This window comes from Dendrobates tinctorius, unplaced genomic scaffold (assembly GCF_039654945.1).
Source record: "Dendrobates tinctorius isolate UK_male_01 unplaced genomic scaffold, ASM3965494v1 ptg000331l, whole genome shotgun sequence".
NCBI classification, from domain to species: Eukaryota; Metazoa; Chordata; class Amphibia; order Anura; family Dendrobatidae; genus Dendrobates; species Dendrobates tinctorius.
In genome coordinates this window covers 177,288-202,122 of record NW_027361997.1, presented here as the reverse complement: position 1 = coordinate 202,122, position 24,835 = coordinate 177,288, and the positions used below count along the sequence as shown (strand labels likewise).

The following is a 24,835-nucleotide window of genomic DNA, read 5'->3' as shown; positions in this document are numbered from 1 at the left end:
CTGCGTCTCAGGTGCTGGGATGTGTCACACGGATGACATCCCAGTGTGTCATCCGTGTGCGGGACGTTTTGTGGCCCGTGCTGCCAGTAAAAAAAACGGACATGTCTACGTGTGGGTCACATGGACATGCGGTCTGTGGAAACACATGGACATGTGCACAGCAGTGTAGATTTCAATGGGATTTTCTTATTCTCCTAAATCTTTGCGGTTTGGAGAGGGTTAATGTACCTGAACAAGGAGTGAACCATCACAAACTACTGCTAACAAGAGAAGTCAAATGGATTATTCAATCAAAAGCACAAGGTCCACTGAGGAATTTTAGCCCATCCATCCTTACAAAACAGCTTCACCTCTATTATTTGAGGGTTTTTTTCCCCATGAACTGCTCACTTCAGGTTCTCCCACAATATTTTATATAGTAATAAAGGTCAGGATTGTGACTTGGCTATTCCAAAACTTTAACTTTATTCTTCTGTAATAATTCTATTGTAGAATGACTTGTGTGCTTTGGGTAGTTATCTTGTTGCATGGCCCACTTTCTCAAGATGCAGGTCATGGACAGATGACCTGGCATTATCCTATAAGCATGGTTCCCCAACTCCAGTCCTCAAGGCCCACCAACAGATCATGTTTTCAGGATTTCCTTTGTATTGCACAGGTGAGGCAATTATCACCTGAGTTGGTGGGCCTTGAGGACTGGAGTTGGGGAACCCTGTCCTATAGAATTTGCGGGTCTAATTTAGAATTCATGGTTCCGTCAATGATGGCAGCCGTCTTGGCCCAGATGCAGCAAAACAGGACCAAACCATGATACTACTTATCCAGATGGTATGAAGTTTTTATGTTGTAGTGGTTTTTTCTTTCTCCATGTTGTAGTGGTTTTTTCTTTCTCCAAACAATGCTTCTAATATAAACACAAAAGCTCAATTTTGGTCTCATCTTTCTATAAATATTGTTCCAATAGCCTTTTGGCTTGTCTAAGTGATCTTTAATCTCTCATCTGAGAGAAGCCTTTAGATGCTTAGAGGTTACCTTGCGTGTCTTTGTAACCTTGGGGGCTATTATACACATTGCTCTTGGAGTGATCTCCTCAGGCGGCTAACGGTGCTCTTGAATTTCCTCCATTTATACACAATTTGACTGTGGATTGGTGGCATCTAGTGATGAGCGAGTATACTCATTGCTCATGTCTCCCCGAGAATGCTCGGGTGGTCTCGGAGTCTTTTAGCGTGCTTGGAGATTTGTTTTTTGTCGCCTTAGCTACATGATTTGCGACTGCTAGACAGCCTGAATACATGTGTGGAATGCCTGCTTGTTAGGGAATTCCCACATGTATTCAGTCTGTCTAGCAGTCGCAAATCATGCAGATAAGGCGAGGAAAACTAAATCTCCGAGCATGCCAAAATACTCGTCGGACACCTGAGCATGCTTAGGAAAACACAAGCAACGATGCTACTTGCCCATCACTAGTGGCATCCAAACGCTTTATAAAAGGTTGTGTGATGTTTTTTTCTGCCAGATGAGCATCAACAACATTTCTGATCTTGTCATCACAAATCTCCCTAGTTCGTGACATGATACATTTCCACAAATATGTCAAGATCAATCTTTACTAGAACTCCATTCTTTACATAAAACAGGTCGCCCCTCAAACCTGATTGTCACCTTGAATGAAAACACCAGACTTCCTCATCTTCAAAATATCTGTAAGGGCCCATTCAGACACTCGTGCCAATCGGTCCGGGCATGGGCTGCTAATGGCTGCAGCTCTTCATATATTTCTATGAAGTTTTCACACTTGGGTGGGGAGACCCGCAGCTAATCTGTGCATTGCACTCCGACATCAGACTGAAATCTACAGATGTCTGAGTGACCCCTTAACCCTAAAGGCTCACAAACTTTTGTCATTTATAGAAGTGATATTGGATTACTTTCCTCAATAACAAAAATGAGTGTCTAATAGTTTTACTCTTTTGTTTGATTTGGCCCTCTACTACCATTAAGACTTGTGTGAAAATCTGATTCTTGTTTAGGGCAAATTCATGCAGAAATCTGAAAAAAATGTGAAGGGTTCACAAACGTTCAAATATCACTGTATACTGCGGTACTGTTGCAGTATCTAGTGCAAGTGATCAAATGACAACAGGTTCTTAGCAGGTCTAAATATTTTAATAAAAAGCCACTGCAATTGCATTATGTGAACCTGAGAAACCCCGGAAATGGATATAAAATATAACTTTATATCAATCAGGGATAGAAAAGGGCCCATATAACTATGGGGGGCGAAATTCTCATAGTAGCCACTAAGGCTATGTGCACATGGTGCGGATTCTGCTGCAGATCCGCAGCGTTTCAGGCTCTGTGGGTCCGCAGCAGATTTCGGTGCGTTGTACAGTTCCTGTTTTCAATGGTAAACTGGAAAACGCTGTGCACATGCTGCGGATTTTTCCGCGCAAGTTCAAATCCACAGGATGTCAATTCTTCGTGCGGATTCCGCTGCGGTTTCACGCCTTCTCCATTGCAGAGGTGTGAAACCGTAGGGCTAATCCGCAGGTCTTTTGACCTGAGAATTTACCTGCGGATTTTTGTAAATCCACGCGGAAAAATACGCAACACCTAAAACTACGTGTGCACATAGCCTAACACAGAAACTACCACAATACATGGTACTTGTTTCTGCATCAGTACCAAAAATGGCCGGAAAAGCATCAATCTCTGGGGCATAGTGACTGGCTGAGCTGCACTCTATTTCCAATGCAACAAACTGGGACCATTTCCCACATCTTACAGTCAGTCCCTCCCTCCTCACAATGCACTGTATGCACACCATCCACTTCACTTTTAGCTAACATGGAAGCTGGGAATTGTAGTCCAGAACTCCTTCAACAACTCTGTAATCATCCGCTTTCTTGGACTACAACTACCAGCATTCCATCTCCAATGCAACGGAAGAGCCGCTGACATGCAGACATAAGTAGCACATTGGAACGCACATACGGGAGGCCGCCCGGAACCCAGCGCAGGTGGTGGAACGCACAGCCAGGAAAAGCTTTATTGACAACTTCCGGTTTGGCCAGCGTTGACAGACAACAGACAGAGGATGCGTTGATGCAGGTATATTTGGGGCTAGCTGCAGACTCCGAGCTTTGCATGTGCTGGTGTATGGCGGGGCCTTCTTTTTCTGGTGCTAGGAGCCGTAACTGATAGCGCAGCAGTTACCGCCATGTTTTTTAATGGATGCGAAACTAGGACTGCATTGTAGTGAACAAAGCGCAGGGAATGAGAGGTCGTTCCATGGGAACAGTCTCACAAGAGATGAACCAAGGAGGTTTCATGAACAGAAAAGGTTTTCCAAAGGGCTCATACTGGTTAGAAATAATAAAAGTAGTAACCTCTCCGCCCCCCTGTACCCCAAATCTAACACTCATGACCCCGCTAGTCGCGATGTGTGGATTTCAGCCCAATACAATGGAAATGGCTGGAAAAGAGCGCTAAGCTCCTAACTGGCAGAGCGCTCACCCACCGGGGCGGTAAGCCAGTGTGAGCCCTTCTAAAGTCACCCTATCCTCCTGAGAGCCCCTCTAAGAACATTTTGGCGACATTCAGTCTTCGCATCATCTTTGATTGTTTTTCAATTACTCTTGCGTTGTCTTTGCTTCCAGCTGTCTTATTTTTACCATTCAACATGTAAAATAGAATCCTGCTTCTACCTGGAGAAAATGAACTTTATTTCTCCAGTCAGAGCAGCATGGCCGGATCTGATACTGTGCACTGAGCAATGACTGAGTGACGACGGCAAGCACGCCCCGGCGCTTTGACAGCTGGCTTTCTAGTGTATTTGTGCTGAGAAAACAGTCACTCACCGCTGCGCGTAAGGGTATGTGCACACAATCTGGAAATGGCGTTCTGGATACAGTGTGTTTGCTGCGTCCAAAACATTGCCGGCTATCGAACGCATGTGATTCCGCTTGTGTTCACTGAACTGTATGGATTCACCAAGTTCAGTACATTGTATAGCTAAAGTTTCTCTTGCGGGGGCTTGCGTCTCCGAAAGAGAAATTGACATGCTGCGCTCGGGAGAGAGGCGCCGCATGTCCTTCTCCACGGGTGTCTGGCATGCATAGTGGGCATGGGATTTCTTGAGATCCCATCCACTATGCTGTAACATCTGGACGCTGCACAAGTACACAACATTCAACCCGCAGCGATTACTGTTCGTGTGCACATAAGTGGTGAATTTCACAGCTATATACTGTAAGACCCCTCACACAGCCCCACCGTTCCCTATATACCGTAACAGCCGGCACACAGCCCTCCCCATACACCGTAACAGCTGGCACACGACCATCTCCCTCCTGTATACTTCTGTGAGCCCCCCACACAAGCCCCTGTATACTGTGTAAGCCCCCACACACAGCCTCCTGTATACATACAAATATCCCATGCACATGGAAAAAAAAAAAAAACACATACTCGCCTTGCTCCCATTCCCCCATGCTCTGCTCTGTCTCCTGTGCAGTCTCAGCAGCAGCGCAATGAAATGACGTTGCGTCTGCTGTCTTATGCACTGATTGGTAGAAGATGGAGCCGTGGTGGCCCAGTCCTTCACCAAAGTAGTCACTGCTGTCTGCATCCTCAGTGACAGTGGGCAGGAAGACGAGAGCATGGTGCGGCCCTTGGGCCACTGGTTTGGTCCGCCAGACTGGAACAGCCAGAGGGCCGGATGTGGCCTGTGGATGCAGTTTGCCCAGGTCTGGTGTAGCCAATACTGGGCAATACTACATGGCTGATAAGGGTTGCAGAGCAGCAATTGAGTCAGCACTGGACTCTGCCTGCCACAGATGCATTGCACTTTGCCTGTCTGAGTCACAGCCAGCATTATCTGCATCCTGAGTGAACCATCATTGAGATTTAGCTGCTGAATGGTCACAATGATACATTTACATTGTGGTTAGACTGCTGTTACCAGAACATTACGACTTTACAATTAATGAGAAATCGGAGCAAAAGCTTGGTGCTTTACCGTAATTTGGCATTAATCATGGCAAAAAAAAACATGATTTATCCTCAGCATGTGTGTTTTGATACATTTCATGCGTGATCCATTATTGCATTTTTGCCCATTTTTTGCTTTATTTATTTTTCCTGTTTTAAAGATTAACCATCGTTTTTAATTTTTACTTCATAAATTAATATTATACATGAAGATAATAAACTTTGTAATAGATCTTATCAGATAAATCTACTTCTTTCTCCGCCAGGACTGATCGTTACTTTTCAAAATTCTCAATGCTCGGATGAAATTTGTATTCAGGATAAGACAGATTTTTTACATTACTGAGATAAATCTCATCAGTACCAGCTATCATCTCCTATGTAGATGAGAAGAGGAAGGAGAAGTGAGGAGCTCTGCTTCCAGCACCTCCGTCCTCCACTCTATATAGAGTCTTCCCAGTAGCTTCTGCAATCTTTTAGCTCCGTAATGTAATTAACCCCTTCATGACCCAGCCTATTTTGACCTTAATGACCTGGCCATTTTTTGCAATTCCGACCAATGTCCCTTTATGAGGTAATAACTCAGGAACGCTTCAACGCATCCTAGCGATTCCGAGATTGTTTTTTCGTAACATATTGGGCTTCATGATAGTGGTAAATTTAGGTCAATAATTTTTGCGTTTATTTGTGAAAAAAATGGAAATTTGGCGAAAATTTTGAAAATTTTGCAATTTTCAAATTTTGAATTTTTATTCTGTTAAACCAGAGAGTTATGTGACACAAAATAGTTAATAAGTAACATTTCCCACATGTCTACTTTACATCAGCACAATTTTGGAAACAACATTTTTTTTCGTTAGGAAGTTATAAGGGTTAAAAGTTGACCAGCAATTTCTCATTTTTACAACAAAATTTACAAAACCATTTTTTTTAGGGACCACCTCACATTTGAAGTCACTTTGAGGGGTCTAAATGGCAGAAAATACCCAAAAGTGTCACCATTCTAAAAACTGCACCCCTCAAGCTACTCAAAACTACATTCAAGAAGATTATTAACCCTTCAGGTGCTTCACAGGAACTAAAGCAACATGGAATGAAAAAATGGACATTTTAATTTTTCCAACCAAAATTTTATTTTAGCATCAGTTTTTTCACTTTCACATGGGTAACAGGATAAAATGTATCCTAAAATTTGTTGGGCAATTTCTCCTGAGTACACTGATACCTCATATGTGGTCATAAACCACTGTTTGGGCGCACGGCAGAGCTCAGAATGGAAGGAGCACCATTTGACTTTTTGAATGTAAAATATGCTTGAATGTTTAGCGGTTGCCATGTCTTGTTTTAAGAGTACCTGTGTGCCTAAACATTGGAGCTCCCCCACAAGTGAGCCCATTTTGGAAACTAGACCCTCCAAGGAACTTATCTAGATGCATAGTATGCACTTTGAACCCCCAGGTGCTTCACAAATTGATCTGTAAAAAAAAAAAAGTACTTTTTTTTTCACAAAAATTTTATTTGGCCTCAGTTTTTTCATTTTCACATGGGCAACAGGATAAAATGGATCCTAAAATTTGTTGGGCAATTTCTCCTGAGTACATCAATATCTCATATGTGGTCATAAACCACTGTTTGGGCGCATCGCAATGCCCGGAGCGCCATGTGACTTTTTGATTGGAAAATTAGCTCCAATCGTTAGCGGACACCATGTCGCATTTGGAGAGCCCCTGTGTGCCTAAACATTGGAGCTCCCCCACAAGTGACCCCATTTTGGAAACTAGACCCCCGAAGGAACTTATCTAGATGTGTGGTGAGCACTTTGAACCCCCAAGTGCTTCACAGAAGTTTATAACGCAGAGCAGTGAAAATAAAAAAATATTTTTTTTTCCTCAAAAATGATTTTTTAGCCCGCTATTTTTTATTTTCCCAAGGGTAACAGGATAAATTGGACCCCAAAAGTTGTTGTCCAGTTTGTCCTGAGTACACTGGTACCCCAAATGTGGGGGAAAACTACTGTTTGAGCGCACGGCATGGCTCAGAAGGGAAGGAGCGTCATTTGACTTTTTGAATGGAAAATTAGCTCCAATCGTTAGCGGACACCATGTTGTGTTTGCAGAGCCCCTGTGTGCGTAAACTTTGGAGCTCCCCCACAAATGACCCCATTTTGGAAACTAGACCCCCTAAGGAACTTATCTAGATGCATAGTGAGCACTTTGAACCCCCAGGTGCTACACAGAAGTTTATAACGCAGAGCCGTTAAAATAAAAATATTTTTTTTCCCTCAAAAAATAAATTTTTAGCCTGCTATTTTTTATTTTCACAAAGGTAACAGGATAAATTGGACCCCAAAAGTTGTTGTCCAGCTTGTCCTGAGTACGCTGGTACCACATATGTGGGGGGGACCACTGTTTGGGCACACGTTGGGGCTCAGAAGGGAAGTAGTGACGTTTTGAAATGCCGACTTGATGGAATGGTCTGTGGGCGTCATGTTATGTTTGCAGAGCCCCTGATGTACCTAAACAGTGGAAACCCCCCACAAATGACCCCATTTTGGAAACTAGATCACCCAAGAAACTAATATAGATGTGTGGTGAGCACTTTGAACCCCCAAGTGCTTCACAGAAGTTTATAACGCAGAGCCGTGAAAATAAAAAAATATTTTTTTTTTCCTCAAAAAATTATTTTTAGTCCACTATTTTTTATTTTCACAAGGGTAACAGGATAAATTGGACCCCAAAAGTTGTTGTCCAGTGTGTCCTGAGTACGCTGGTACCCCATAAGTGGGGGGGGACCACTGTTTGGGCACACGTTGGGGCTCGGAAGGGAAGTAGTGACGCTTTGAAATGAAGACTTGATGGAATGGTCTGTGGGCGTCATGCTACATTTGCAGAGCCCCTGATGTACCTAAACAGTGGAAACCCCCCACAAGTGACCCCATTTTGGAAACTATATCACCTAAGGAACTAATCTAGATGTGAGGTCAGCACTTTGAACCCCCAAGTGCTTCACAGAAGTTTATAACGCAGAGCTGTGAAAATAAAAAAAAATTTTTTTTTCCTCAAAAAGTGATTTTTAGCCCACTATTTTTTATTTTCACAAGGGTAACAGGATAAATTAGACCCCAAAAGTTGTTGTCCAGTTTGTCCTGAGTACGCTGGTACCCCATATATGGGGGGGGACCACTGTTTGGGCACACGTTGGGGCTCGGAAGGGAAGTAGTGACGCTTTGAAATGCGGACTTGATGGAATGGTCTGTGGGCGTCATGTTACGTTTGCAGAGCCCCTGATGTACCTAAACAGTGGAAACCCCCCACAAGTGACCCCATTTTGGAAACTAGACCCCCCAAGGAACTTATCTAGATGTGTGGTGAGCACGTTGAACCCCCATGTGCTTCACAGAAGTTTATAACGCAGAGCTGTGAAAATAAAAAAATATTTTTTTTTCCTCAAAAAGTGATTTTTAGCCCACTATTTTTTATTTTCACAAGGGTAACAGGATAAATTGGACCCCAAAAGTTGTTGTCCAGTTTGTCCTGAGTACGCTGGTACCCCATATATGGGGGGGACCACTGTTCGGGGACACGTTGGGGCTCGGAATGGAAGTAGTGACGTTTTGAAATGCCGACTTGATGGAATGGTCTGTGGGCATCATGTTACGTTTGCAGAGCCCCTGATGTACCTAAACAGTGGAAACCCCCCACAAGTGACCCCATTTTGGAAACTAGACCCCCCAAGGAACTTATCTAGATGTGTGGTGACCACGTTGAACCCCCAAGTGCTTCACAGAAGTTTATAACGCAGAACCGTGAAAATAAAAAATCTTTTTTTTCCACAAAAATAATTATTTTAGCCCCCATTTTTTTATTTTCCCAAGGGTAACAGGAGAAATTAGACCCCCAAAGTTGTTGTGCAATTTTTCCTGAGTACCCTGATACCCCATAAGTGGGGGTACACCACTGTTTGGGCACACATCGGGGCTCGAAATGGAGGGAGCACCGTTTGACTTTTTGAACGCAAAATTGGCTGGAATAAATGGTGGCTCCATGTCGCGTTTGGAGAGCCCCTGATGTGCCTAAACAGTGGAAACCCCTCAATTCAATCTCCAACCCTAACCCCAACACACCCCTAACCCTAATCCCAACCCTAATCATAACCCTAACCACAACCCTAATCCCAACACACCCCTAACGAAATCCCAACTCTAACCCTAACCACAAGCCTAACCGTAATCCCAACCCCAACCCAACCCTAATCCCAATTCCAACCCTAACCCTAAGTTCAACCCTAACCCTAAATTCAACCCTAACCCTTAGTCCAACCCTAACCCTTAGTCCAATCCTAACCCTTAGTCCAATCCTAACCCTTAGTCCAATCCTAACCCTTAGTCCAATCCTAACCCTTAGTCCAATCCTAACCCTTAGTCCAACCCTAACCCTTAGTCCAACCCTAACCCTTAGTCCAACCCTAACCCTTAGTCCAACCCTAACCCTTAGTCCAACCCTAACCCTTAGTCCAACCCTAGCCCTAACCCTAGCCCTAAACCTAGCCCTAGCCCTAGCCCTGGACGTAACCCTAATGGAAAAAAAAAATATTTTATTATTTGTCCCTACCTATGGGGGTGATAAAGGGGGCGGTGATTTACTTTTTATTTATTTTGATCACTATGAAAGTTTATCATAGTGATCAAAATAAATGAATCTGCAGCGTTGCAGATTCGATTCGGCGCACTGCGCATGTGCCCGCCATCTTGCAAGATGGCGGCGCCCATGACGCTGGACGGCAGGACACCGGGATGGATAGTGGGAGGTCAGAGGCACAAAGGAGGGTGAGAGTGGGTGATCGGAGGGGCGATCGGAGGGCTGGGGGGGCGGAGGGAAGGCGGAGGGGCAGATCATGACGGCGGCTGCCGATCGGTGCCGTCAGACGGTGGCGGCAGCCGATCAGTGCCGTCAGTCGGTGTGGGGGGGGTCGGGTCTCGGTGTCCAGCCATGTCCGATGCTATTTCAGCATCGGCCATGGCTGGATTGTAATATTTCACCAATTTTCATTGGTGAAATATTGCAATCGCTCTGATTGGCAGTTTCACTTCTAACAGCCAATCAGAGCGATCGTAGGCACGTGGGGGCTAAGCCACACCCCCAGGTGTTACCTCTGAAGGGTCCTTTGTGTGCGGGTCGGGTGACCTTTCAGTGACCCCGGTCACCCGACCCGCAGGGGGGCTATTTATAGCATGACGCCTACGTAGGCGTCATAGGTCGTTTGGGCACTGCTTTTCATGACGCCTACGTAGGCGTCATAGGTCGTGAAGGGGTTAATGTTCTGTCTTCACTAAATACAGATTTTTCCTGAAAATTTTGATAATGACTGATCAATCCTGGTGGAGAAAGAAGCAGATGTTTTTGATAAGAAACTGTCATAAATCCTATTTTCATTTGTAATATTGATTTACAAAGTAAAAATTAAAAACAACGGTTACTCTTTAACCCCTTTCTGACATATGACGTACTATCCCGTCCAGGGGCCCTGGGCCTGAATGCCCATGGACGGGATAATACGTCATACGCGATCGTGGTCGGGTGTCAGCTGATTATCACAGCTGACACCTGGCACTATGTGCCAGGAGTGGTCACGGACCGCTCCTGGCACATTAACCCCCTGCACACTGCAATCAAACATGATCGCAGCGATCCTGTGGCATAGGGAGGGGGCATTGCTCCGAGGGCCTCCTCCCTGCAGGACCCCGGATCCAAGATTGCCGTGGGGTCCTTCCGGGTGGCTTATCACTGCCTGCTGAGAGCAGGTATCGGCAAGGCTCCTGCACCGCCTTTCAGATCGCTGATCTGACACAGTGCTCTGCAAAGTGTCAGATCAGCGATCTGATATAATACAGTGTCTCACCCTGGGACAAAGTAAGAGTGGAAAAAAAGTGTAAATGTATAACAAGAAGTATCATTTCTCCTTGCGGAGAATGACATGCTAAGCATGTCAAGATGAGGAGACAAATCCGCAATGCTCCTCTGGGAAATATGCTAATTATGCAAATTGTCTCTTCAGAGAGGAAGAGGACTAGAACTCTAGTGCCACCCATTGGAAGTAGCAATCCTATAAGTCAATGTTGACCCTTTAACCAGCCTTGTTACATCTATAATAATAAATGCCCTAAGCAGCTTCCGGTTGTAACAACTTCCGTCCAGTTGTAACTGGTGACGTCACCGCACACCTCTTTCCATGTTAACCCTCAACACACACACTCCTCTCACCTTTCACCATCTCCACTCACGTCCACTCACTCTTTCACTCCACATACGACCCTTTCTCTCACTCCGTCTCTCATACTCACGCCGTCATCGCCGCTGATCCACGATCCCCGACATCTTCTTCCGCCGACGCCATTTTGGATCCAGACGTCCTCCACGCCGGCGACATGTTCTTGAGGCGTCGCCATTTTGGATCGGCGAAATCCCGCGATAGTCAAGATAGCGTCGCCGCAAGAACATGTCGCCGGCGTGGATGCGGTCGGGATCCAAAATGGCGTCGGCGAAATCTCGCGAGATTTCGCCGACGCCATTTTGGATCCCGACGTCGTCCACGCTGGCGACATGTTCTTCCGGCGACGCCGTCTTGACTATCGCGGGATTTCGCCGATCCAAAATGGCGTCGCCTCAAGAACATGTCGCCGGCGTGGACAACGTCTGGATCCAGGATGGCGTCGGCGGAAGAAGATGTCGGGGATCGTGGATCAGCGGCGATGACGGCATGAGTATGAGAGACGGAGTGAGAGAAGAGGTCGTATGTGGAGTGAAAGAGTGAGTAGAGATGGTGAGAGGAGTGTGTGTGTTGAGGGTTAACATGGCAAGAGGTGTGATGCTATCGCATCCTCCCGATGCGATAGCATCGGGCCATAATCTAGTTTAGGATAAAAGCCAAGCCAGAATCTCAGTTTGCAGACACTGTTTCGGGGTACTGCCCCTCGTCAGTGTAAAGTGTGAGATCTGGTTTAGCTGTGAGAGGCGTCTGACCGATATCCAAGAAGTATCATTTCTCCTTGCGCAGAATGACATGCTAAGAATGTCGAGAGGAGGAGACTTAAAGCCGCAGTGCTGCTCTAGGAAATATGCTAATTATGCAAATTGTCTCTTCAGAGAGGAAGAGGACTAGAACTCTAGTGCCAATAGGTGGCACTAGGGTTCTAGTCCTCTTCCTCTCTGAAGAGACAATTTGCATAATTAGTTTGTGTGTGTGTGTGTGTGTGTGTGTATATATATATATATATATATATATATATATATATATATATATATATAAAATTGTACATTTTCTGATGTTTTTGACTATTCAATACCACGGTTTTGTTTTTTTATACACTCATGAAAATGTATCTGTGCATATCGGCTACCCCATTGATGTTATAATGTGTATAGCTATATTTCATTGTTTGAGGTCTAGGCCTTATAAACTGTGTTTATACTACTATAATGATTTGGGTGTATCCCTGAAATTTATCTGTGTGTCAAAACTCAGAGAAACTGAGGTGCCACAGGTAAGTTACAGGTGCTGTTAATTACACAAATTAGAGAAGCATCACATGATTTTTCGAACAGTGCCAATACTTTTGTCCACCCTCTTTTTTATGTTTGGTGTGGAGTTATATCCAATTTGGCTTTAGGACAATTCTTTTTGTGTTTTTTCATTTAAGACAAATTAAATGAAGATAATAATACCAAAGAATTTGTGTTTGCAATCATTTTCAGGAAGAAACTGAGTATTATCTGACAGAATTGCAGGGGTGTCAATACTTTTGGCCACAACTGTATGTGGGAGTCGTCGAGTCGGTGTAAGGGAAACTGAGGAGTCGGAGTCGCAGGTTTTGCTTACCGACTCCACAGCCCTGCTGAAAACATCATCTTGTCCCGCAAAAAACGAGCCGCCATACACAGTCATCAGCGAAAAAATAAAGTTATAGCTGTCAGAATAAAGTGATGCAAAAATAATTGTTTTTTATATAAAATTGTTTTTATTGTATAAAAGCACCAAAACATAAAAAAGATAGATATAAATTAAGTCATGTCAATGTGAAATACATGAAGTGCGAATAGCGTAATGGCTTTTGAAATTTAAGAAAACACACATGATATGCTTAGCACAAAATTTGGCTATAAAATATGAGCCCATTCAGTAACGTCAAGGTAATCTCATGATCGAATGGGTCCCTAACCTAACTGCCTAGTGTGAACACTTACCTCTAGCTAATAACTTGGTCAAGCCTATATTTATATCCAAATGTGATTGGATGTAATTAAAAACACAGCTTGAGTAAAGTACTGTAGTGCGCAGGCGCCGGACCTCTCTGACCTTTCCCGGCGCCTGCGCACTGCAGTACTCTGCTCTGCCCTCAACAGGGCAGAGCAGTGCGCCTGCGCCAGAGCCACTACAGGAAGGGAAAAAGAGGACGGCATCGTATGAAGATGGGAGGCGTCGGACTGGACCGCCCCCTCCGGTGAGTATAATCTAACGTGTTTTATCTTTCAGTTTACATCCGGGGCTTATCTACAGCATTACAGAATGCTGTAGATAAGCCCTTATTGTCAATGTTGGCAGCTGATAGTGCAAAAAAGGGTGACAGATTCCCTTTAAATCCCGCTGTCAGTCTTGGACAAAGGCATTTAACACTGACTAGCAGGCATTCCACATGCCCATTGGAGCACCCATGATGTCATCACGGCGTGACAACGGTTTGCCATGATATTCAGAGGTCTGCTGAAGATCCCTGTGCTTGCCATTACGATACCCCCGGCACCCAATCACCGCTGGTGTCACTGTCTCCTCTTTCGGTTGTATATATAATCAAGAGGAAAATGTAGTCATGCAATACAAGACTGTACCATATAATACCCCTTAATGACCAGCAGAGCTTTTTTCGGTTTTGCGTTTTTGTTTTTCACTCCCCTTCATTCCAGAGCCATAACTTTTTATTTTTCCATCAATAAGGCCATGTCGGGCTTATTTTTTGCGGGACGAGTTGTACTTTTGAATTATACCATTGGTTTTACCTTGTCGTGGAACAGAAAACTGGAAACAAATTCCAAGTGCGGTGAAACTGCAAAAAAGTGCAATCAAGAAAATACAGTATAGCCAGCTCACCAGCAACCACCGCAGAGACCTCGGAACTTCGTCCAGACAGACGTGGAATCAATAGCAAAAGCTACATTAATTGTAACTCTACAAATGTAGTTTATAGGATAAGCTGTAAGATTTGTAAACTGTCATATATTGGATGCACGTCTAGAAAACTGAAGGTTCGCATTAGGGAGAATTTATATGATATCACCAGTACGAATTCTGCTGAAAGAAATGTCTCCGTGGCCTCGCAACATTTTATTGTTCATCATGCCAGGAGCACTAATTGTTTTCAGGCTCATGGCATTGAAATTGTTAATACTCCGTTTCGAGGAGGCGATGCTAGAAGACGACTCCTCACTAGAGAGGCGTGCTGGATATATCGTTTAAATACGAGATCTCCACATTGTCTTAATAAACGGAATGACTTGGCGCTTCATTACAGTTAAATTGATGGTTATATGTAACATGGTATAAGGTGCATGAGTAACAGTTTTTTTTTAATTGTGTTCTTTTCTCTATTATGTGCTGTTCACGTGATTTTATAGTGTAATACCATCGGTTTGTTCTTTCTATATAGAAGCATGTGTAGAGGTACTGACATGGCTTTTGACAAAGATCGCACAGATCGAAACGCGTAAAGCCGGTCCCATGTGTATTGGCAGCATTCCTGGAGAGATTTTGTCATTTGACAGTCTGTTTTTTATTGAAAACGAATAAAGCAAGTCGAAGTGTTTTTAACTACAAATCTTCTTTTGCTAAAAAAAAGTGCAATACCACACTTGTTTTTTGTTTGGCTTTTTTGCTAGGTTCACTAAGTGCTAAAACTGACCTGCGATTATGGTTCTCCAGATCATTACGAGTTCATAGACACCAAGCATGTCTAGGTTCTTTTTTATCTAAGTGGTGAAAAAATTCCAAAGTTTGCTAAAAAAAAAAACAAACAAAAAAAACTGCGGCATTTTCCGAGACCCGTAGGGTCTCCGTTTTTTGTGATCTCGGGTCAAGTGAGGGTTAATTTTTGCGTGCTGAGCTGACGTTTTTAATGATACCATTTTTGTTCAGATACAATCTTTTGGTCACCTGTTATTGCATTTTAATGCAATGTCGCGGCGACCAAAAAACCATAATACTGGCGTTTCAATTTTTTTTCTCGCTACGCCGTTTAGTGATCAGGTTAATCCTTTTTATTTATTGATCGAGCGATTCTGAACGTGGCGATACCAAATATATCTGTTTTGATTTTATTTTTGTATAATTTTGAATGGGGCGAAAGGGGGTGATTTAAATTTTTTTTTATTTTTTTTTTTCATATTTTTAAAAACTTTTTTTTTTAAACTCTTGGCATGTTTCAATAGCCTCCATGGGAGGCAAGAAGCTGCCATAACTTGATTGGCTCTGCTGCATAGAGGCGATGCTCAGATCGCCTCTATGTAGCAGAATGACAGCATTGCTATGAGCCCTGACCACAGGGTGGCGCTCACTGCAATCTGATATCAACAACCATAGAGGTCTCAAGGCTACCTGGTTGTTATACCGACCCACCGATGACCCCCAATCAGCGGGTCAGCGGTTCACGTATTTCCGGCCGGAAGCGGCATTTAACTAGTTAATAGGCACGAGTGGATCACGACTCCATTCGTGCTTATTGCGGGCACATGTTAGCTGTTCAAAACAGCTGACATGTCCCGGCTTTGATGCGGGCTCACTGCCAGAGCCCTCATGAAAGCGGGGGATACTGCCAGCTGACATACTATTCCGTCAACAGGCAGTATTGAGTTCATAGCCAGCAATGGCTATGCAGACAGCTGAGAGCTGATGTTAATAGCCAAAGAAGGGACCATGGATAGTGGCCCTACCCGGCTAAAAACATCAGCTCTCAGCCGCCCCAGAAAAGGCGCATCTGTAAGATGCCCCTATTCTGGCTCATAGCCTTGCTCTTCCCACTGCCCTGTAGCAGTGGCATATAGAGTAATATTTGGGGGCTTGATGTCACCTTTCAGGTGACATCAAGCCCCAACGTTATTAATGGAGAGGCGTTAATAAGACGCCCCTATTACTAACCCCATAGTCAAATTGTAAAGAAAACACAGATACCCATTAAAAAATCAATTATTTGAAATAAAAACACATAATCCTTTATTATTCTTAATTAAACCATACTTACAAACACACCTAATCATTACAAATCCCTCGTTCTCCTGTAATAAGTATAAAATAAAAAAACAACAATATACAGTGCCTACAAGTAGTATTCAACCCCCTGCAGATTTAGCAGTTTTACACATTCGGAATTAACTTGGCATTGTGACATTTGGACTGTAGATCAGCCTGGAAGTGTGAAATGCACTGCAGCAAAAAAGAATGTTATTTCTTTGTTTAATTTTTTTTTAAATTGTGAAAAGTTTATTCAGAGGGTCATTTATTATTCAACCCCTCAAACCACCAGAATTCTGTTTGGTTCCCCTAAAGTATTAAGAAGTATTTCAGGCACAAAGAACAATGAGCTTCACATGTTTGGATTAATTATCTCTTTTTCCAGCCTTTTCTGACTATTTAAGACCCTCCCCAAACTTGTGAACAGCACTCATACATGGTCAACATGGGAAAGACAAAGGAGCATTCCAAGGCCATCAGAGACAAGATCGTGGAGGGTCACAAGGCTGGCAAGGGGTACAAAACCCTTTCCAAGGAGTTGGGCCTACCTGTCTCCACTGTTGGGAGCATCATCTGGAAGTGGAAGGCTTATGGAACTACTGTTAGCCTTCCACGGCCTGGACAGCCTTTGAAAGTTTCCTCCCGTGCCAAGGCCAGGCTTGTCCGAAGAGTCAAGGCTAACCCAAGGACAACAAGGAAGGAGCTCTGGGAAGATCTCATGGCAGTGGGGACATTGGTTTCAGTCAATACCATAAGTAACGTACTCCACCACAATGGTCTCCGTTCCAGACGAGCCCGTAAGGTACCTTTACTTTCAAAGCGTCATGTCAAGGCTCGTCTACAGTTTGCTCATGATCACTTGGAGGACTCTGAGACAGACTGGTTCAAGGTTCTCTGGTCTGATGAGACCAAGATCGAGATCTTTGGTGCCAACCACACACATGACGTTTGGAGACTGGATGGCACTGCATACGACCCCAAGAATACCATCCCTACAGTCAAGCATGGTGGTGGCAGCATCATGCTGTGGGGCTGTTTCTCAGCCAAGGGGCCTGGCCGTCTGGTCCGCATCCATGGGAAGATGGATAGCATGGCCTAACTGGAGATTTTGGCCAAGAACCTCCGCTCCTCCATCAAGGATCTTAAGATGGGTCGTCATTTCATCTTTCAACAAGACAACGACCCAAAGCACACAGCCAAGAAAACCAAGGCCTGGTTCAAGAGGCAAAAAATCAAGGTGTTGGAGTGGCCTAGTCAGTCTCCTGACCTTAACCCAATTGAAAACTTGTGGAAGGAGCTCACGATTAAAGTCCACATGAGACACCCAAAGAACCTAGATAACTTGGAGAAGATCTGCATGGAGGAGTGGGCCAAGATAACTCCAGAGACCTGTGCCGGCCTGATCAGGTCTTATAAAAGACGATTATTAGCTGTAATTGCAAACAAGGGTTATTCCACAAAATATTAAACCTAGGGGTTGAATAATAATTGACCCACACTTTTATGTTTAAAATTTCTTAAAATTTAACTGAGCAACATAACTTTTTGGTTTGTAAGATTTATGCATCTGTTAATAAATCCTGCTCTTGTGTGAAGTTTGAAGGCTCTAACTTATTTGCATCTTATCAAACCTGCTAAATCTGCAGGGGGTTGAATACTACTTGTAGGCACTGTATCATACCTGTTAAAATTGATCAACAGAGAAACTTACTACGCTACTCACAGAGATGGCTCAGCTGAGCGAATGGTCAATGTGGATCAAGCCTACACTGATATGTATCTTCCTTAACTTTGAACACAGATCACCATTCATTCGCCTTGTTTTTTTATCAGCACCTAAAGGTACTGTCACACTTAGCGATGCATCAGCGATCCCGACCAGCGATATGACTCGGTCAGGATCGCTGGTGCATCGCTAAGTGGTCGCTAGTGAGCTGCCGCAGCGGTCGGGGGTCGCTACTTACCTGTCAGACGAGGCGATGAAGGCGTCCACGCGTCGGTGCCACAGGAAGCTGACAACGAGAAACGGTCCAGGACATTCTCGCGAGATCAGCGATAACCAGCGGGGGAGCCGGTCAGAGGTAAGTATCAGACATAGCGATATCGCTAGCAATATCGCTATAACGTCACAAAACCAGTGAAGTTATAGCAATATTGCTAGCGATATTGCTTAGTGTGACAGGCCCTTAAGTTACACCCACACACCTCCCCTTGATTACTCATAACAAGGCTGGTCATGGGATGTGGCTTCAGTTTCAGAAGATTGATATCCCCAACATTCACAATATCTTTACTCCTGACAATCACAGGACTTTGATATCGCCGTCATATTTTTTATCGGAATTTTACCTTTTCATAGGAGACATGGCATGTCTGTTGTCAGCGATCTAGCTTTTCACTGATGCCCCATTGTCCAGCTGCAGATGTCCCATTTCCTGAGAAGGGAACAATAGTTAACTGTTAGATTTCCTGCTTCTCCTAGACTTCTTGTCCATTCCCACAATAGATATACTGCCTTAATTACCTGCCTACACAAGGGAGTCTTGGCTTCAAAGGGAGTTTTAATTAGTTGTGTCACTTCTCAGCTATGTAAGGGTATGTTTCCACATTCAGGAAACGGCAGCTCTTTGGACGCAGCACATGCCCTCTTCATCCAAAGCGATGCCGGCTTTGTACGCGCAGTGATTCCGCATGTACTCATTGAACACATATGGAATCACCGCATCCTATACATAGACTGTGTTATTTATCTTGCGGAGACAGAGCGTTTCCACAAGATAGACATGCTGCTGTCTACAAAGATGCGCCGCATGTTCGGTTACGCAGGTCTGCCACCTGCGTCTTTGAACGCATAGTTGAGATGGGATTTCATAAAATCCCCTCCGCTATGCTGTAACATCTGGCCGCTGCGGATTGGATGCTGCGGCTGTACATCACAGCATGTCACCTGTGTAATTCTACTTCTGGGAGGGTTGTAGATTATAAGTTCTTTCTCCTGCAATTCTGTGTGAGAGCAGGTGGGTGAATGCCCACTCACTGGAACTGTGGTATGTATCTTATTGTTTTCTATGGCAGTCAGTATTTTACTTCAATATCTGTAAGCCAAAACCAGGAGAGGAACAATCAGAGGAAAAGTATAATAGAAACACGTCACCACTTCTGCATTTCCACCCTCTCCTGGTTTTGACTTACAAATACTGAAATAAAATACTGACCACATACTGAATAAGTGAATGTGGCCTTATAGTGTAAGTCTATGGAGCCTCATTCTGACCTTCCATAGGCTTACATTGTAAAAAGCCCCTTCCAGGTCACACATTGCAGTGTGAGTCTGAATTGGTGTTGCGTGGATAAGAACAGGAACAAAGCTGCGCTGAATACTGGAGAAGATAGCGATAGCTGAGTATATTTACACACTGACACTACGCTAACATTTACACAGGTTTGTAAGCAGGATTGTGCACAGTAACCTACAGACAGTGTCAGGTCAGCACCGTTATACTGAATAAAATGGTTCAGTTGGTTGATGAAATCTGTCTTGTTGTTTCTTAATTTTTATTTTCAGTTTCGTGTTAATGATATGCTCGTGTCCCAATGCGGGGTTCATGTATGTGGTGCTCTGATTAGGTAATCATAATGCAGACTGCTCCCTCACTGACCTGTCCGCTAGTTTACGTAATGAGTACCATCACATACTGAATAATAATAATTAAAAAAAAAAGCTGCAGGCGGGTGCCGGCCGTGGCACCTGCGTTGCAGCATAATCCCTTTTGCAGATTTACTTGAGCGAGGGGAAAAAAAAAAAAAGTCATTTTGAAAATGGCCCCCGGGGCACCTGCGCAGTAGCAGCTGTTTGTATAGAGATCCAATAGCTTCTGTTGCGCAGGCGCTGGCGGCGCCATCTTGCTGGAGAAGAAAAAAAAGTCCTCCAACATGACGCTACCTGCACAGTAGCAGCTTTCTGTGACTGCCAACAGCTGCTATTGCGCATGCGCCATCTTGGAAGAGTACTTTTTTCCTACTACATCAAGATGGCACCACCTATGCAACAACAGCTTTCGGATCTCTACACAAACAGCTGCTACTGCACAGGCGCCCTGGGCGCTATTTTCAAAAAAAAAATTTTCCTCGCTCCAGTCAATCTGCAAAAGGGAGTGAGTGCACAGTAAACTATGTGATTATGCTGCAGCGCAGGTGCCACTGCCGGCACCCGCCTGCAGAAGCGTGTTTTTTTTTTTTTTTTGTTCAGTATGTGATGGTATTCTTTATGTAAACTAGGGGGCGGGTCAGTGAAGGATCAGTGACCTGTCAGCAGTCTGCATTATGAATGCCTTATCAGAGCACCACATGCCCCGCCTTAGGACACGAGCATATCATTAGCACAAATCTGAACATAAAGATTAAGAAACAGCCACAAGCCGGATTTCACCAACCAAGGTATCATTTTATTCAGTATAACGGCGCCGATCTGACACTGTCTGTAGGTTACTATGCATAATCCTGCTGACAGGGGCACTTTAAGGGCTGGGAGGGCTTCTTTAATAATGAGAATACACACTTAACTAAGAAATGTTACTGCATTTCAATTATTTGCATGAAATTTTTGGGAAACCCTTTAACCAAACTGTTTTTTGTTTTTTTTTCTTTTTCTTTTTCTTCCCAGCACATTTCACTAGAAGTACAGAGATAATTAAAGTATTTGAATCCCCATTTCTTCACCAGAAAACATGAATGAAAATCAAAGTATCTTTTAAAAATTTGAGACTTTAAAAAATACTCAACAGAGCAACCAAATATGATCAACTGTATGGAGAATGCTACTAAGATATCTGTATCAGACGGTACAGAACTTCTCACTAATACCGATGTGCACACAACTGTAGATGATATAACATGGCCATATACAACTATTAAAGAAGAATCATCTGATGAAGAAAATCTCATTAATATAACTACAGCCCAAATAAAGGAAGAATTATGCTATGTCGGAAAAAATCCCACTAACATTCATACATCCTTATATCATACACAACTGGATCTGTCCAGCCAGATTAAGGAGACCTCTGATCTTTATAAATTCAAAAAGACTACACAGCAGTATTCTCCTACCCCTGTTAAAGAAGAAATCTTTCCGATTTATACACCAACCGACCATTCACAACAACATCTTTATTGTATAAAGACGGAATCCTTCACACAAGATAAAGCAAATACTTCTGATCACACACAATATATATCTATACATGTAAAAGAGGAATATGACTCCACTGAGGCTGATGAATTAATCTATACAGGAATTCATATGGGCAGAAATCACACACAACAGGATTCTTGTGCTCATATTAAGGAGGAATCTATTCCATTTGCTGCAAGAAATCTTGTAGACAATGACAGTTATAAATCCGCAGATCATGTACAACAATATCTACCAAATATTAAGGAGGAATCTGTGTCTGATGAAGACGCAAAGCTTGCTGAGCTTTATACACCTTCAGATCCACTACATTACATGTCTCTTCATATTAAAGAGGAACCCTTCTCATGCGAAGAAGGAGGCATCACTGATACAGACCTTTACATACCAATAGGTCATTCACAATACACCTTTTCTCATATTACGGATGAATCCACCTCCTACGAAGAAGTCAATTTATCAAACATTGATATTTATACACCCACAGATGATACACAGTATACCACTTTATCGACTTTTACTGATGAGTATGGGAGTGAAGACACAAACCAATCTCTAGCAGAGAGAGATTTCCTATGTACTACTTGTGGAAAGTGTTTTAAAACGGCATCAATTCTTCAGAAACATCAGCAGATTCACATATGTGAAACGCCATACAGTTGTACAGAATGCAGTAAATATTTCAGCAGTAACTCAAACCTTATAGCACACAAGCGAACTCACACAGGGGAGAAACCATTTTCTTGTCCAAAATGTGATAAAAGTTTTAGTACTAACTCAAACTTGATTGCTCATCAGAAAATCCACACAGGAGCAAAGCAGTATTCCTGTTTTCAGTGTGGTAAATGCTTCAGCAGTAATTCATATCTTGTTGTACACCACCGGATACACACTGGAGAGAAACCGTATTCCTGTTCAGAATGTGGGAAGCGTTTTACCAGCTATTCAGAACGGAACAGACATCAGAGGATCCACACAGGAGAAAAGCCTTATTCCTGTCCAGTGTGTGGAAAAGCTTTTCTAAGTAGCTCTGAACGAAACAGTCACCAGAGAATCCACAACAAGGAGAAGCCATATTCTTGCATGGATTGTGGGAAACGATTTATAAGGAATTCAGACTTCATTAAACATCAAAGGATTCATACAGATGAGAGACCATACCCATGTTCAGAATGTGGAAAATGTTTTCGTAGCTCATCAGAACTTAATAGACATCATCGATTCCACACAGGAGAAAAACCATTTTCTTGTCCAAGTTGCGATAAATGTTTTCTCAATAACTCCAAACTTGTACGGCACCAGAAAAGTCATACAGGAGAGAAACCATTTTCTTGCTCTGAATGTGGGAAATGTTTTATGAGTAATTCACATCTTGTTAGACATCAGAGGGTCCACATCAGGTATACAACATAAAAACTACGCAATGTTGGCTCTGGACATCAAGAACCCACTAAATGTATTAGGTGACAATGTGCTGCCTTCTTAAAATAATAAACCCTTGAGTGCCCCCTTTAGAAAGTATTAATTCCCCATTTATTCATGGCCCTTGAATTTCCCCCAAAAGTAATAGTGCCACCTTCCCTGTTAAAAGCAAGTTTATACTCACCTTTTCTAAAGAACTTAGTTCTCTCCTGCGCACAGTGACCCAGCACAGTTCTCGCAATACATTGACGTTGCACTAGGGCATTTTGTAGGCCAGAGGAAGGGAGCCTATGTGCTTCAACAGGATCCAGCTTTGTCATCATGATGACACCAATGCAGTTCAAAGTGAAGGTCATCCGGTACCAGAAGTTCTTGTCACATGCACTCCCCCGAATTTTCAGCTATAGCGATACCACTTCTTAGGGGTGCAAAATTTCAAAGGAAAAAAAAAATAGTTTTTTTTTTCCAATTGAAATTTTGTGTCCAGAGCATCCACTTATGTGCCTCCTTGCTGTTTGACTGCACACATTTCTAATATTCATATGTACTGAAATTGGTTCTCGGAGTATGGCATATGCTGGAAATGACTTTAGATTATCCATGGATCTGAAAAGTGCTAACCCCTTTTTGAATACCACATAAAAAAAACACTGCGGTCCACTATCTTCTTTCTATATCGGAGGGTTTGGTGATTCTTTTGCCTGGGGATCCACATAGTCCTAAGCTATGCATGTTTTTTTTTCCCTGTATATCCTCTGTTATTTCTCATGTGAAAACTTGTCACATGGATGCAATCTTTTTTTGTATCTAATAAACCGCAAACGAAATGGTTGTGCAAATCCTTGTTTACATTTGTGGGTAAAGGAGACATTTCAGATGGAGGGGTCTACAAAATAGAATTGTAAAGAAAAATAATAAATTCTCCTATCTTTCTAAGAGATCTGTATTATTCTGTAATAATTATTCCAAGGTGAGATTTACCAAAATTATCTTAGAGAATCACATAAGGACAAGGTCAGAGTGCCTATTTTTTTCTATTCCTTCAAAGGAAGTCTTCAAACATAGGCTGGACAGACATCTGTCTGAGATGGTTTAGTGAATCCTGCATGGAGCAGGTGGTTGGACATGATGACCCTGGAGTTCCCTTCCAACTCTATCATTCTATGATTATAATTGTCTAATACACAGTATATTTAACCAGGGAGTCATTAAAACTGTGGCCGCGATTCATTACATTTTTGACACCAGAAAACTGGTATAAATGGCTTTGAAAAGGTGCCAGACTGTTTCACAGCAATGCTAGGATGCACAAAAATGTAGTGACTTTTTGACATTTTCAAGACCATTTTTGCTTGGCTCCAACAAAGTTGACGGAACTGGGACAGGGCGTGATGACTCCTGCTCATCAAATTAAGGACAAGTGGTGGAGTTCTTTCATCCAGATCTTACTCCAGTCCCCAACTGCAGTTTGATTTGCACCTCCTAATAAATTGGATGCCTTGCACTCCACCATGCCTCCTCATCAAGACCAGGAGTCTATATTCACCGTGCACTCGAATATATATGCAATTAATGAGACATCAGTGGAAGTAAAGTAAATTACACAATGGCAAAAAGCGACCAAAATCAAATGACATTTCGATCTTCCCAGATCTTAATCATAGAGCCGCAAAGATATGAACTTATAGAAAGCATGTGGTTAGAGGAGTCCCAGAGGGATATATAAGTGCTGTTGGGTGAGGCTAAGTGCCTATCAAGTGGGAGAATGTCCCAATGAACTAGGGACCTTATTGTCTGCTATAGATGAGCGACGCTCCCACGTCTAGCTGCTGCAATGCAGACAATAAGGCTGTGTGCACAAGTTGCGGAATCTGCGGATTGATCCGCGCAGATTTTCAAACTCTGCAGATAAATCCGCAGGTCAAAAGACCTGCGGTTTATTTGCGGATT

The 24,835-nt window shown here is 43.2% G+C and overlaps 1 protein-coding gene across 2 annotated transcripts; it reads left to right on the top strand.

The window, feature by feature from the left end:
* Window positions 1-680: 680 nt before the first annotated feature.
* LOC141074270 (uncharacterized) lies at window positions 681-23,712 on the top strand. 2 transcript variants are annotated; one of them, XM_073561891.1, is made up of 2 exons: window positions 681-828; window positions 20,933-23,712. In XM_073561891.1, the coding sequence occupies exon 2, from the start codon at window positions 21,065-21,067 to the stop codon at window positions 22,874-22,876; it is 1,812 nt and encodes a 603-aa protein (XP_073417992.1). In that variant the 5' UTR covers window positions 681-828; window positions 20,933-21,064; the 3' UTR covers window positions 22,877-23,712. The 2 variants fall into 2 exon arrangements, with proteins under 2 accessions (XP_073417992.1, XP_073417991.1); XM_073561890.1 differs by lacking the exon at window positions 681-828 and adding an exon at window positions 2,962-3,114.
* The last annotated feature ends 1,123 nt before the right edge of the window (window positions 23,713-24,835 follow it).

What these genes read in the sequence shown, in the direction of transcription:
- LOC141074270 (XM_073561891.1), top strand. Translation starts at nt 21,065, where the DNA reads ATGATCAACTGTATGGAGAATGCTACTAAGATATCTGTATCAGACGGT.